Source organism: Euprymna scolopes, chromosome 22 (genome assembly GCF_053919585.1).
Source record: "Euprymna scolopes isolate OS-2025 chromosome 22, ASM5391958v1, whole genome shotgun sequence".
Lineage (NCBI taxonomy): Eukaryota > Metazoa > Mollusca > Cephalopoda > Sepiida > Sepiolidae > Euprymna > Euprymna scolopes.
In genome coordinates this window covers 100,671,836-100,686,835 of record NC_136503.1, presented here as the reverse complement: position 1 = coordinate 100,686,835, position 15,000 = coordinate 100,671,836, and the positions used below count along the sequence as shown (strand labels likewise).

Below are 15,000 nucleotides of genomic sequence, written 5' to 3'. Positions count from 1 at the left end.
ACATAAATTATTCTATATATAGCAAACATAATTAGCAACTAAGCCTCACAAGTGACCCCAAAACGGAAGTCAATTAAACCACGTGATTTCAATACGTAGATATTTTATGTTTTTCACTTGTAGCGAAAAAATAAATTATTTCGTCTGAATTGCTCATAAATTTTGATGACATAAATTATTCTATATATAGCAAACATAATTAGCAACTAAGACTCACAAGTGACCCCAAAACGGAAGTCAATTAAACCACCTGATTTCAATACGTAGATATTTTATGTTTTTCACTTGTAGCGAAAAAATAAATTATTTCGTCTGAATTGCTCATAAATTTTGATGACATAAATTATTCTATATATAGCAAACATAATTAGCAACTAAGACTCACAAGTGACCCCAAAACGGAAGTCAATTAAACCACGTGATTTCAATACGTAGATATTTTATGTTTTTCACTTGTAGCGAAAAAATAAATTATTTCGTCTGAATTTTTCATAAATTTTGATGACATAAATTATTCTATATATAGCAAACATAATTAGCAACTAAGACTCACAAGTGACCCCAAAACGGAAGTCAATTAAACCACCTGATTTCAATACGTAGATATTTTATGTTTTTCACTTGTAGCGAAAAAATAAATTATTTCGTCTGAATTGTTCATAAATTTTGATGACATAAATTATTCTATATATAGCAAACATAATTAGCAACTAAGACTCACAAGTGACCCCAAAACGGAAGTCAATTAAACCACGTGATTTCAATACGTAGATATTTTATGTTTTTCACTTGTAGCGAAAAAATAAATTATTTCGTCTGAATTGCTCATAAATTTTGATGACATAAATTATTCTATATATAGCAAACATAATTAGCAACTAAGACTCACAAGTGACCCCAAAACGGAAGTCAATTAAACCACGTGATTTCAATACGTAGATATTTTATGTTTTTCACTTGTAGCGAAAAAATAAATTATTTCGTCTGAATTGCTCATAAATTTTGATGACATAAATTATTCTATATATAGCAAACATAATTAGCAACTAAGACTCACAAGTGACCCCAAAACGGAAGTCAATTAAACCACGTGATTTCAATACGTAGATATTTTATGTTTTTCACTTGTAGCGAAAAAATAAATTATTTCGTCTGAATTGCTCATAAATTTTGATGACATAAATTATTCTATATATAGCAAACATAATTAGCAACTAAGACTCACAAGTGACCCCAAAACGGAAGTCAATTAAACCACCTGATTTCAATACGTAGATATTTTATGTTTTTCACTTGTAGCGAAAAAATAAATTATTTCGTCTGAATTGCTCATAAATTTTGATGACATAAATTATTCTATATATAGCAAACATAATTAGCAACTAAGACTCACAAGTGACCCCAAAACGGAAGTCAATTAAACCACGTGATTTCAATACGTAGATATTTTATGTTTTTCACTTGTAGCGAAAAAATAAATTATTTCGTCTGAATTGTTCATAAATTTTTGATGACATAAATTATTCTATATATAGCAAACATAATTAGCAACTAAGTCTCACAAGTGACCCCAAAACGGAAGTCAATTAAACCACCTGATTTCAATACGTAGATATTTTATGTTTTTCACTTGTAGCGAAAAAATAAATTATTTCGTCTGAATTGTTCATAAATTTTGATGACATAAATTATTCTATATATAGCAAACATAATTAGCAACTAAGACTCACAAGTGACCCCAAAACGGAAGTCAATTAAACCACCTGATTTCAATACGTAGATATTTTATGTTTTTCACTTGTAGCGAAAAAATAAATTATTTCGTCTGAATTGTTCATAAATTTTAATGGCATAAATTATTCTATATATAGCAAACATAATTAGCAACTAAGACTCACAAGTGACCCCAAAACTGAAGTCAATTAAACCACGTGATTTCAATACGTAGATATTTTATGTTTTTCACTTGTAGCGAAAAAATAAATTATTTCGTCTGAATTGTTCATAAATTTTGATGACATAAATTATTCTATATATAGCAAACATAATTAGCAACTAAGACTCACAAGTGACCCCAAAACGGAAGTCAATTAAACCACCTGATTTCAATACGTAGATATTTTATGTTTTTCACTTGTAGCGAAAAAATAAATTATTTCGTCTGAATTGTTCATAAATTTTGATGACATAAATTATTCTATATATATAGCAAACATAATTAGCAACTAACACTCACAAGTGACCCCAAAACGGAAGTCAATTAAACCACGTGATTTCAATACGTAGATATTTTATGTTTATCACTTGTAGCGAAAAAATAAATTATTTCGTCTGAATTGTTCATAAATTTTGATGACGTAAATTATTCTATATATAGCAAACATAATTAGCAACTAAGACTCACAAGTGACCCCAAAACGGAAGTCAATTAAACCACGTGATTTCAATACGTAGATATTTTATGTTTTTCACTTGTAGCGAAAAAATAAATTATTTCGTCTGAATTGCTCATAAATTTTGATGACATAAATTATTCTATATATAGCAAACATAAGTAGCAACTAAGCCTCACAAGTGACCCCAAAACGGAAGTCAATTAAACCACGTGATTTCAATACGTAGATATTTTATGTTTTTCACTTGTAGCGAAAAAATAAATTATTTGCGTCTGAATTGTTCATACATTTTGATGACATAAATTATTCTATATATAGCAAACATAAGTAGCAACTAAGCCTCACAAGTGACCCCAAAACGGAAGTCAATTAAACCACGTGATTTCAATACGTAGATATTTTATGTTTTTCACTTGTAGCGAAAAAATAAATTATTTCGTCTGAATTGTTAATAAATTTTGATGACATAAATTATTCTATATATAGCAAACATAATTAGCAACTAAGACTCACAAGTGACCCCAAAACGGAAGTCAATTAAACCACGTGATTTCCATACGTAGATATTTTATGTTTTTCACTTTCAATAAATAAATGGAACCTTCGGTTAACTTAGTTAGTATCGTGTGACGTCATTAAGCGGAATTCTTTTCCGTCTATTCTGATTGTGGTTGAATATTTCCAAAGCGAGAACGAGAGACGCGACTAATATGAAAAGTCCAAAAACGATGTAAACGCCACCCAGTGACTCGATATCCAGCGTCACTGGTGTTTGGTCAGTCGATTTAGAACAGGCGCCATGATTTTGCAACCAAAACAAACGCCATTTCTCCACCAGTCCAGCCTCTCTCATGATGTTGATCCTGCCAAAAAGAAAAAAAAAGGTACCGTTTTACAAATTATCCATGAAAAATAAAGGCACGAAAAAATCACAACACGATATAAAAAAAATATTATATATATAACGGCTTAAAATAAAGTTTAAAATGCAAAAGTCAAGTATCATGGCTCTAAACAAAAAGATTTATTTCGAACGCGCGTTCATGTTATCAAAGTATATACCGTTGATTTAATATGCCGGATTCTTCACTTTGTAATGTTATGGGTAGACGGTCTCATTTCTTTCTTCCTCTCGTCTGTCGACCCCGACCAAATGTAAAACAAATAAAAAAAATTCTTTGAACTCACGTTTTTAATTCCCGTCCGTGCTTTCCATTTCACATAACAAATTTTTACAGAGCTGTCACCAGCTAGTAGGAATTCATTGTCGTCTGCTCTCTTTCACCTGCTGTTCATGTTGTCTATTTCGCTGCAGGACTGTTATCGACGCGACGTCGCCGCACATTATGGTACAACTTGCGTGTTGACAAAACTTATCAAATGCACTTGTGATGTTAACTTGTATAAAGATGTTAACTTCAGTCAAAATCAAACTGTTCATTCTTTAATTTTATTATTAATCTATACTTATCAGAGGAATTCCAATACAAAACCAATCTAAGAACACTCCTAAGCAGATAAAGTACATTCGTTTAAAATTTCAACAAAATCGATCCAACCGTTTCGGAGTATATAAGGAAAGAACTCATATAGAAACACACACACTGACACAAACGTACAGGGACAAACAGACACTTACACAAAGTGCCTTTTATATATAAGTTAAGATAATAGATTATGGACGACAAATAAAAAAAAAACACATTAAATATAAAAAAAAGAGCTTACAGTGTTGATACTTCCGAGGTCAAAGCTGAACCCCTGGGGAGCGCGAAGGCAATTTTTCTTGTGTCGTATGCTTTACCTGGGACCATTAAGTCTTCACAATTGTGGGCTGCCAACATGTTCACATTCGACCACTCGCTGATAAACACGTATTTTCCCGATTTCACCATTGGTAGAGCTTGATCGGCGGTCATTACGTTGGGGGCAACTTTCACTCGTTTGAAAATAGCTTGTTTCACTGGATTATTCGACACCTAAAAAATAGACACATTAAATAATTTATTAAAAGACATGTTAACCTATACGGAACTCGTAAGGCATGCAATTTACATTCCTTAACAAATTTGAATAATATATTTCAGAGGTATTTTTTTTCTTACATGGAGGTCACCACTTATCAAGGCCCGGAAGTCACTCAGGGATAAGGGTTATTGCGTGTACAGTAATCAATGGGATAGTATCGTAGTAATCGTTAGTATTGGAGATTTGATAAAGTGTCTTACTTAAGGGGGCGGTTCACCAAGAATTTGTTTATGTTGGACTTGAAAACATCCAAGTTGTAGTCAGGTGGGAAACAGGCAAACGGAAGAGAGTTCCACAGTTGTCCAGTTCTAAGAAAGAAACTTTGTTCATGGAATATACGTTTTGATTTAGGCACAGATAAAGAGTGGGGAAAACTTTTGACAGTGGTTTCAGCTAGACGGGTGTTTATCGTGAAAGATTGGCGAGGGGGGACCAGAGATTGGAGCTCAGACGAGAACCTGCCATGGAAATAAAAATTAAACAAAGACAGGCTCGCAACATCTTTTCTGTGGGATAGAAGTTGCAAGAAAGAGAAAAGGGCATCCCCCACTAAACCACGAAGCCTATTTTGTACTCTGTCAAGGAAGGATAGGCTGTTTTAGCAGCTCCTGCCCAGATGTGGCAGCAGTACTCCATCCTTGAACGTACTTGGCGTTTATACAAATAGAGAATTGCATCAGTAGTGAGATATCTTCTGGAGCGGTAGAAGGATCCCACCATTTTCCCAGCGACTTTGGCAACAGATTTGATGTACGTGTTCTATTTCAGATCAGGAGTAAAGGTCAATCCCAGAAGCTTGTCAAAACAGGTATACTCCATCTTCAGTGTGTTGTTTTGTTTCTTTTTTTCCTTTTCTTTTTCCTTGCCATGTTGTAAACTTTACATTTATAAATTTCAAACAAGTAAAATATTTGTTTATTTTCCTAATATTACGTTGTGATTTGGCTTTCAAGCGCACTTGATGTGTATTTTATTTTATTCAAATTAAAACAACGTTTCTATGTGAACTCTATGTTCTTCTATACTGAACTCGTAAGGCATGCTATTTACATTCCGTAACAAATTTGAATAATTATGCCTATATCCACAAGTAGCTATAAACATATATATTTGAATAGATAAGCAGGATGTCAGTTTAACAAGGTTACATCGACCGAAACATTTTGAATATAACACCCAAAATGAGAATAGTAGTAAAAAAAAAATCCAAATAATACGAAATAAACTTACTTTTTAAAAGCAATCACATATATAAATCAATATATATGGATTTATTGTTTAGTATAAGCAGGATAGCGCGTCAGACCTTTGACTGCTAAATAAATTGGGTAGTGCCACTACTTCATTGCTGTGATTAATATAAGATTTTCACTAATGATGACGTCATAATGACGCAATAATTGTAATCTATAAATAGAAATGACGCAATTACAACGTATATAACCACAATGCCACCGGTAAGGCACCAGAAGAAAGCAAAAAGGGCAGAGTGGACGGTACCGTACCACAGGTTCCTAGGGCCTGGAACTGACCTCGATTACAAAAAATTCCTGCCTCCCCTAAATCGCTTAGACTGGGCAGCAAAAAGACACGATTACAACTACGGTAAAGGCAAGACCAAAGAAGCAGATGACCAATTCTACAAGGACTCTGCTGGAACAGGTCTGTTGGGAGCTTTATCGCGAGGGGCACTCAGAGCAAAGCATTACCTGGGACTGGACGACTACTTCGATCCCCCACCTAAACGAATTAAACTTGATCCTACTTACACTGCTAGCTGCGAAGCAGGTATGGAAGTCGATTCGGAAGCGAGCACTGTCGCGAACGACAACGGCAGCGGAGCGTGGGGAGGAAACGAGGAGGGAGGAGAGCTACCAACCATTACTAACAACAACGTAAGACGAGTAGTCTTACAGAGGAGCTTCAAAAACCAGGTCAAAACGACCAACATGAACGATTGCGCAGCTATATTCCAGATCTACGACACTGACCCAAAGGAAGGCATACACGGAGCAGCCCGGTTTTCATGGTCACAGCCCGTATCTAAAGACTACATAGTACCCTACTTCCTAACCACCTGGGTAACTCCGCCAAAATGGGAAGCGATAATGTCAAACGCGACAGCGTACAGGATCGTCAGCCAAGGATTTAAAATATCGAAAATAACCTGCGGTGAATGGCTGACAAAAAACAACGAGGAAGTCTTCGTACCAAACCCAGAACCCTACTTCGACATCTACATCGATAACGGTTCCTACATCGGTTACGGAAACTTAGAAGGAATATCGAAAATCCCAAACAAAGGTTTCTCAGAAATCCAACCCATGGTAGGGGCCGACGCAGAGTTACCGACCTACACATACAATTATATGGCTCCGATCGAACTAATCAATGCGATCCCAAACACGGGAAACTTCTCGGACTCAGTAAACAAAACACAGGTGAAAATGATTGACCTGCACGACTGGCGAGAAATGCCAAACGTAAAAAACTTACGACAGGGCGACTCATTCACACACGTATGGCGAAACCACAGCTTACTAAGACGACCACTAACCAACACTACAATGCAGGGCAACTACACAATACAGGCAGGTATGATATCAAACCCGGTACTAATCACTAACCTGTTAAATTCGGGAGTCAAAACAGCTTGGGACTGCGGTTTAGCAGTAGCGACCGCGCCGGCCTACGGCACCTTACTGCGAAAAGCCGAAGACAACGTCCGCCAGGGTGCACGAAAACGACAAAGAAAGGAAGTACAGGAGGACCTAGTACAAACAGAGGTGTCGGACTTAAACTTCGATCACCAAAGAGGAAGAAAAACAAACACGAGCGACGCCGGCAAGAAAGACAGTGGAAAAGTGGACATCGGGGCTACAACTTACATACAAACAAGCGGTTCCACAACAATGTCTAACAGAACAGTGATTAACAAGGTGCTCTACACAAACGAGGACTCGCCAGAAATGGTACTAATACATGTTCCACCTATACTGCGCCCGAACAGCACCGCCGGGATTTTATATTTCAACTTCGAAATAACGTACATGCTAGAAATTGAATTAGTCTGTGACGCACTTATCCACCCGCAGAAGGTCCCAGTCACCACCCACAAACAAGCACTATCAGCAACATCGGCGGACTTCAGTTACGAATACCACACCATTGTACCGCCCAATAGACATTTCCACGGCCAATCAGCTAAAGGAATGCTTCATAATCACGGCACACACATATGGGACCACAACGGACAAATATTCGGCATGCCTTATGGGCGTTTCGTAAACAAATAGGGTGGAGCTACAAACACTAAACGCTCGATAAGCAAAATATATACTTTTTTAAATTCCGAGGTGTCAGCGAAAATTAATTAGCTATTTTCGAAATTCATCAACGTCAGCATAATTCAATTACAACCAGAGATAATTACAAAACCGGCAACAGATTCCAATTCTTACGACGCAGATGCCTGTTATAAAAGACGGACCTAAACCAGCGAGCAGGCACACGCTCCAGACAGTCAGGATGGAAGCCACGACCAGCGCCAGTAACCAAAGAGAAGAACAACAAAATTTCAATAGCTTAGTCAACGGCGAAACTATAAACGGCAAGCAAATCCGACCGTACACGTGGATCTACCGTTGGGAAACCGAAAAGGAGTTCAGCCTGAGGCCCGGTTCGACAGAGACCAGACCTTACCAAGAAGCACTAACTTTAGAGCCAGCTAACGCTACACACGGGTACTTGGCCAGAATCCTAGACCAGCGCCCATACATAATAGTATACCACGTAGCAGGACCCAGCAGTTTGAAACATTGCGCAGACGTGGACCACTTCCACATGATAACATGGCACCACAACCACCCGACATGCGAACACAGTTACGTCCAGATGAAAAAACTCCAGGCCGAGCGACAGATAAACCCATACCAAATCTCATGCCAGAAAATTTACAACCCGTACGGGCTGTGTAGTTACCTGACAATGGACCCGTCAAAACGGACCGTAGTAGCGGCAGGGCATCTGGAAACGCCCGGTCAACTAGCGACCTACAAAAAAATATGTGACAAGCCATTAAAGAAACAAGACGAACCCTCGGTAGACACAGCACTCACGGGAAAATCTACCCTGAGAGGACAAAAATATAAATTTATACTCGACATAATGAAAAAATGCAACAGTACGGACATGGCAAAAGTCATGCTCTACTGTAAACAATCAACAAACGCAAAGGTCCGTGACACATGGGACCACATATTCACCAATACACAGAACATACAACCGATCATGCAGGCGGCAGCCAGCGACCTACAGATCCAAACGAAGGTCACCCCCATATTTGAACAGATCCGTCAAAAGAAGGACCTCTTCAGCATGGACGGGAACCGATACTGGACGGTCCAGAAGTCCTTGGATATCTACGACGCATGGGCGACGTACCACAACTTCGACCCCGTAGAATTTGGGCGAAACCTCTTCGAGGTCTGCCATATGATACGCGCGAAAAAGAACGGGTTCCACATAACGGGACCAAGTAACTCCGGTAAGTCGTACGTCCTAAGATCGATCAGGAACGGCCTCATGAACTGCGGACGCATGCGATGCCAGGCTTCGGACAACTTCACGTTCGGCTCATGCGTGGACAAAACCCTGATCTACACGGACGAAATGTGGTTCACACCACAAAATGTAGAGGAAGGAAAGTGTATCCTGGAAGGTACCACAACAGCGGTAAACGTGAAGCACCAGGCTGAACGATACTTAGAGAGGACACCATGCCTGTCTACAAGCAACGACGACCCCTGGAGACACGTCCCGCAGGAAAGAACAGCAATGCACAACCGAATGTTCCTCTACGAGACCAAGAGGCCCATGCCTGCCCTAAAGGGATGGGGAGTACGAGAACTCAATCCGACAATGTGGCTGACCGTCTGGAGACAGTACGTGATGGACTACACGAACCAAACGTACCAATTCCAGGAGGAAGAGGACATCGAGGAACCAGCAGCATCGACCAACTTCACTGTCCAAGCAGTAGAGGGCCTGTCACCAGACAAACAGGCGGGTTACATGAAGGCTCGAAGACAACTGTTCAAAGAACTCATGGAAGGAGAGGAGGTACAAAACCTGCGTATCTCAGACGATTCCGACGTCGAGGACTGGATGACTGAGGCATGTGAAATTGATGAAAACCAGCCGACGCAGTACTGCAAAACCCACGGTTGCAAGGCACACAGATGCCCAACAGCAACAAACCAACCCAGCCCCGCAGCACCCACCATGTCACAGGACACAGTAATAGAGGACTCACCAATCTCCGGAGTAATAGTGCTCAGCGACTCTGAAACAGAGGAACCGGAGGAGGACGACTTCGTCACGCCAAAAAATTGATATTTCGAGAATAAAATCTCTTCTCCAAAAAGAAGACCTTAAGAATTGATTTCCTTGTTTATATCTTTATTTATTCCTTTACTAGTACTTATTAAAGACTGGACCTAATCGATGATAAGGGTTAAAAAGTTTGTTAACGATGGTCCGTGCCAGGAAGGGATTGGAAACAGTTCTAGGACTAGGCAAAAATTATTTAAGAAAATTATTTATTCAACAATACGGCTTAGAAAGTATTTTTTACATTAGACTTGAAGACAGCCATGTTGTTGTTTGCTGGAAAACGGGCTCATTGTATCTTAATTAAGGAAAGAAACTCTGTTAATGGAGGCCTTTATATTTTTTGTTAAATGGAGAGTTATTATGAAGGAAATTAATTATTTTTCTTGTTAAACTAATTTTTGCTGCGAATATTTTAAAATTATCGCTATGGATTAATTTTGCTGAGAATATTTTAAAATGATCGCTATTGATTAATTTTGCTGCGAATATTTTTAAATGATCGCTATGGATTAATTTTGCTGCGAATATTTTAAAATGATCGCTATGGATTAATTTTTCTGCAAATATTTTTAAATGATCGCTATGGATTAATTTTGCTGCGAATATTTTTAAATGATCGCTATGGATTAATTTTGCTGCGAATATTTTAAAATGATCGCTATTGATTAATTTTGCTGCGAATATTTTAAAATGATCGCTATAGATTTATTTTGCTACGAATATTTTAAAATGATCGCTATGGATTAATTTTGCTGCGTATACTTTTTAATGATCGCTATGGATTAATTTTGCTGCAAATATTTTTAAATGATCGCTATGGATTAATTTTGCTGCGAATATTTTTAAATGATCGCTATGGATTAATTTTGCTGCAAATATTTTTAAATGATCGCTATGGATTAATTTTGCTGCAAATATTTTTAAATGATCGCTATGGATTAATTTTGCTGCGAATATTTTAAAATTATCGCTATTGATTAATTTTGCTGCAAATATTTTTAAATGATCGCTATGGATTAATTTTGCTGCGAATATTTTTAAATGATCGCTATCGATTAATTTTGCTGCAAATATTTTGAAATGATCCCTATGGATTAATTTTGCTGTGAATATTTTTAAATGATCGCTATGGATTAATTTTGCTGCGAATATTTTAAAATGATCGCTATGGATTAATTTTGCTGCAAATATTTTGAAATGATCACTATGGATTAATTTTGCTGCAAATATTTTTAAATGATCGCTATGGATTAATTTTGCTGCGAATATTTTAAAATGATCGCTATGGATTCATTTTGCTGCGAATATTTTAAAATGATCGCTATGGATTCATTTTGCTGGGAATATTTTAAAATGATCGCTATGGATCAAACTCAATCAAGCACCGACAATGGAAATAATGATACAGTAGAGAGGCAAGCAACGTAGCATCTCTGTGGTAGAGGCCGCAGGATAAAGGAAGAAATCAATTTCTATTAGATTTTCAAATTTGGTTTTATGAATGCAAGCATCTCCAGATATGGCAACAATATTCTGTCCCAGGACATCTCTCTCTTAACCCAGTTAGGTTATCAAAGAATAAGTCTTTAACAAAGTAAAACTTATCAAGACAAGAAAAGCTCAACACTATCAAGAGGAGCACGCAATAATCTTCTTCTCTATATAAATAAAATGCACTCATTTTTCACGTCGGATTTTGACCTTAATAGGATTAAAAATCAAGATATTTCATGCAAATATAATATGCACAAACGGCAGAACAATATCTGAGGTGTGTTATAGGCTTATTATTTCTCAAATTCCTCGATAATCTTAGATTTCTATACTTTTTCTGCTGAGAAGTCACGGCCAAAATCGGTTAAGATCAATGGAAGTGGTAAAATATTTTCTCTCTAATAAATTCCTCCTCCCCCTGCCACCACTTAACACCGTTTGGGGATCGTTCACAAGGAACAGTTGAGAAGAGAACACCGGTTTGGCTTCGTAGTTCTTTCATGTGAAGTTATTTAAAATCACTTAACTAAGCTGCAGTGCTCTGTGGCATAGTGGTTAGCGTGCTGGACAATTCACATCATATTTTGACGTTCGCGCCGACCTACCGTAGTCGTTTTTTTTTTGTTTTTTTTTTTTCCTAAACAATTAGAATGGCCTTTCTTGGTGGCCGAACTGTTAACGTTGCAGATGTTTTTTTTGTTTGTTTTTTTCACACTTTATTTTCCTACTTTTACTCATGACTCCGGGTTTGATCCTTCCTACTTACCTACCATAACATTTTTTAAAACTCCCCCCCCCGTCCCGGAAACAAACACTCGGGCAACGCCGGGTACCCTCGCTAGTACTAAATAAAATATGATAAAAGTTATATACAATTTTATTATATAATCAGAACTATAATGAAAAGTATATGGACTATATCTCCCTTATGGGGTCCTGTGACGGCAGAATGAATAAACCATTCTTCCCGTGATATATAATGTAGGTCAGCCATTTCATAGCTAGCATGGAAGTAAGCCCTAGTCTTAGGAAAATTATTTAAACTCTTTATGACCTGGTTGAACTAATTCGTTCAGTCGTAAATAAATGAATATATTGACATAAATACAATGGGTTGGTTGTTTTTGTTTTACGGCATATCAACCCTTTTCGGGTTGTTTAATGCCGAATCCAAAGATTTTAAAGAAATTTTTTTTTAATAGAATATATTTGTTGTTTTCAAATCAGTTTCTATTTAATCCACAGTTGGGACCCTAACTACCACTCCGGGTCAGAGTGGACCTGGGAGCAATGGTAATTAAAGGGTGGCTCCACGCTCCCCAAAGCCCACAAGCTGGGGCCTCACTACTGGATATAGTTTAAGGTCATATCCAGGATCAAATACAGTGAGAATTGATTCAAACACGCAGTATCTGGGTAGATGCAAGATACTTCCAGATTGCAACTGTCAATTACTTACATTTAGTAAGACGCCATTTGTCTCAGAGAGTAGAGGATTTCGTTTGATGTCATTAATACACTTTTTTAAATGGATGAAACGCGGAATATTCTGTGTAGCTTAATCGCCATATATATTTTATAACTTACTACCAAGCTTTACCTACGTTTTGAGTACTGTTGAATTAAATACTTAAAGTTTACGCATGAATCTATATTTTCCTATATTAATTTATGTGGTTAAATGAAGTATTCATATATATATATATATATATACTAGCATTTCAGCCCGGCGTTGCCCGGGTGTTTGGAAGTGTATGTCGATAAAAAAATAAAATAAAATAAAATAAAAGCGGTCAATTTTTTAAACTTTGACCCCTATTATGACCTCTTTACATTTATTGTTTTGGGCTCAAATTGAGTGATCAAGTTAGATCTATGTCCAAAGAACCTATATCTAAAATTTCAAGTGTTTAGACCCAAAATTTTCGAAAGAGTTTGGTAGAGTTCTCAAAGGTCAAATCGTTGGCCCCTTAACAGACAAATTTCTGGCCGAAAACCAATCACATAGATTTTCCCAACGCTCATTACCCTGCATATCAAATTTCGAGTCTGTAGCCTTAAAATTGACAGAGTTATTGCGTAGGGAAATGTACACAGACATACACAGACACTTGTTTATTGAAATAATATTAAAACATTGAATGAAGTAGGAAAACCCCCTCGAACATAATAACTACATAGCAATTTCTACGTTGACATAATTAGTAAGGGATATGCGATCCTTTTTTATGAATGGCTTTTAAAAGACGTTGGTTCACAGAATTAGTCAAATTTGTGATTTCATTAACAGTTATTCCTCGCGATACTTCTTGGAGAGCATCCCATAACTCATCTTTACTTTTAAATTGGCGTCCATTTGCATAGAAGCGTCGCTTCATGATAATCCAAAGCTTCTCAATTGGGTTAAAATCTGGTGAATTTGCAGACCACTCCATCTTCCGTCGCTCAGAGAACCCCAGTTGTTGCAAATGCTCTTTGCGTTTGTTTACTGCGAGGGAGCATTATCATGCATAATAATGGTTCTTCTGAACGTCAACTTTTGTTCCTTCAGCCATGGTTCAAAGTGCTCCTTCAGAAAAGCTATGTAAGCATTTGACGTCATTCTTACGCTTTCTGTGACTCTCCATGGACCAACTAGAGTACCTCCGATAATCCCAGCCCAAATCATTATCTCACCACCACCTTTTTGGCGACTTAAAGGATGATGACGATGCCGTCCGTCTAGAACCCATCCCTTGCTCCAGCCAGCCGGGCCATCAAGAGTAACACGCACTTCATCCGTGAACAAAACTTTGGAAAAATCCGTTTTCATGTCCTCTGCCCATTTCAATCGGTTTTGTATGTGATGTTACTTTAATGGAGGCTTTGTCACGGATTAACAGACTTTGCCACTGATTTCAGAAGGCGATATAGAGAAATTTTTGAGACATTCTTTAAAGCAACTCTTGATTTACCTTTATCAGCTCTCTTACGTACCTTTGTAAGGTCCTTGACAAAGTTCTTCACAGTTTGATGGCACCTTCCTACCATTTTCGATTTTCCATAATAAAAGTAGTTTTAACTTTTGCTAGCTGTTCTGTAATAGAACTCTTCCTGAGAACAACTCAATCCACCTTTACGACCCTTTTTTTTTGATGAAACAAACTGCGTTGTTAATAATTTAAAACATCTCAAATACCGTGGATTCAGCAATTACGATGACAAGTTGTTTACATTGCGCAGAACTGTACGAAAGTTTCACTGTAGGTGTAACTCAGCATTCCAAACGTTTCCGAAGCTTTTGATACGAAACTACCCGTAAATTTCTGAAACTTGTAGAAAAGTGTTATCTCGTTAATAAGTTGACACGCAGTGTATATATGTACATACAAATTATATATATATATATATATATATATATATGTATATATACAAATTATATATATATGTATATACAAATATGTATATATATACAAATTATATATATATATATATATACAAATTATATATATATACAAATTATATATATATATACAAATTATATATATATATAAATTATATATATATACAAATTATATATATATACAAATTATATATATATATAAATTATATATATATACAAATTATATATATATGTATATACAAATTATATATATATATATAAAATTATATATATATATGCATATACAAATATATATATATATAAATT

At 36.7% G+C, this 15,000-nt stretch overlaps 1 protein-coding gene across 1 annotated transcript in view; it reads right to left on the bottom strand.

Moving 5' to 3' along the window:
• Positions 1-5,811, bottom strand: part of LOC145243744 (uncharacterized) — a 102,386-nt gene extending 96,575 nt beyond the window's left edge. Inside the window, exons 1-2 of the mRNA XM_080106789.1 lie at positions 5,797-5,811; positions 4,136-4,375 (exon numbers count right to left, since the gene is read on the bottom strand). Coding sequence (XP_079962915.1) covers positions 4,136-4,375; positions 5,797-5,811 — 255 coding nt within the window. The remainder of the gene's footprint in view (positions 1-4,135; positions 4,376-5,796) is intronic.
• Between the last annotated feature and the right edge of the window lie 9,189 nt (positions 5,812-15,000).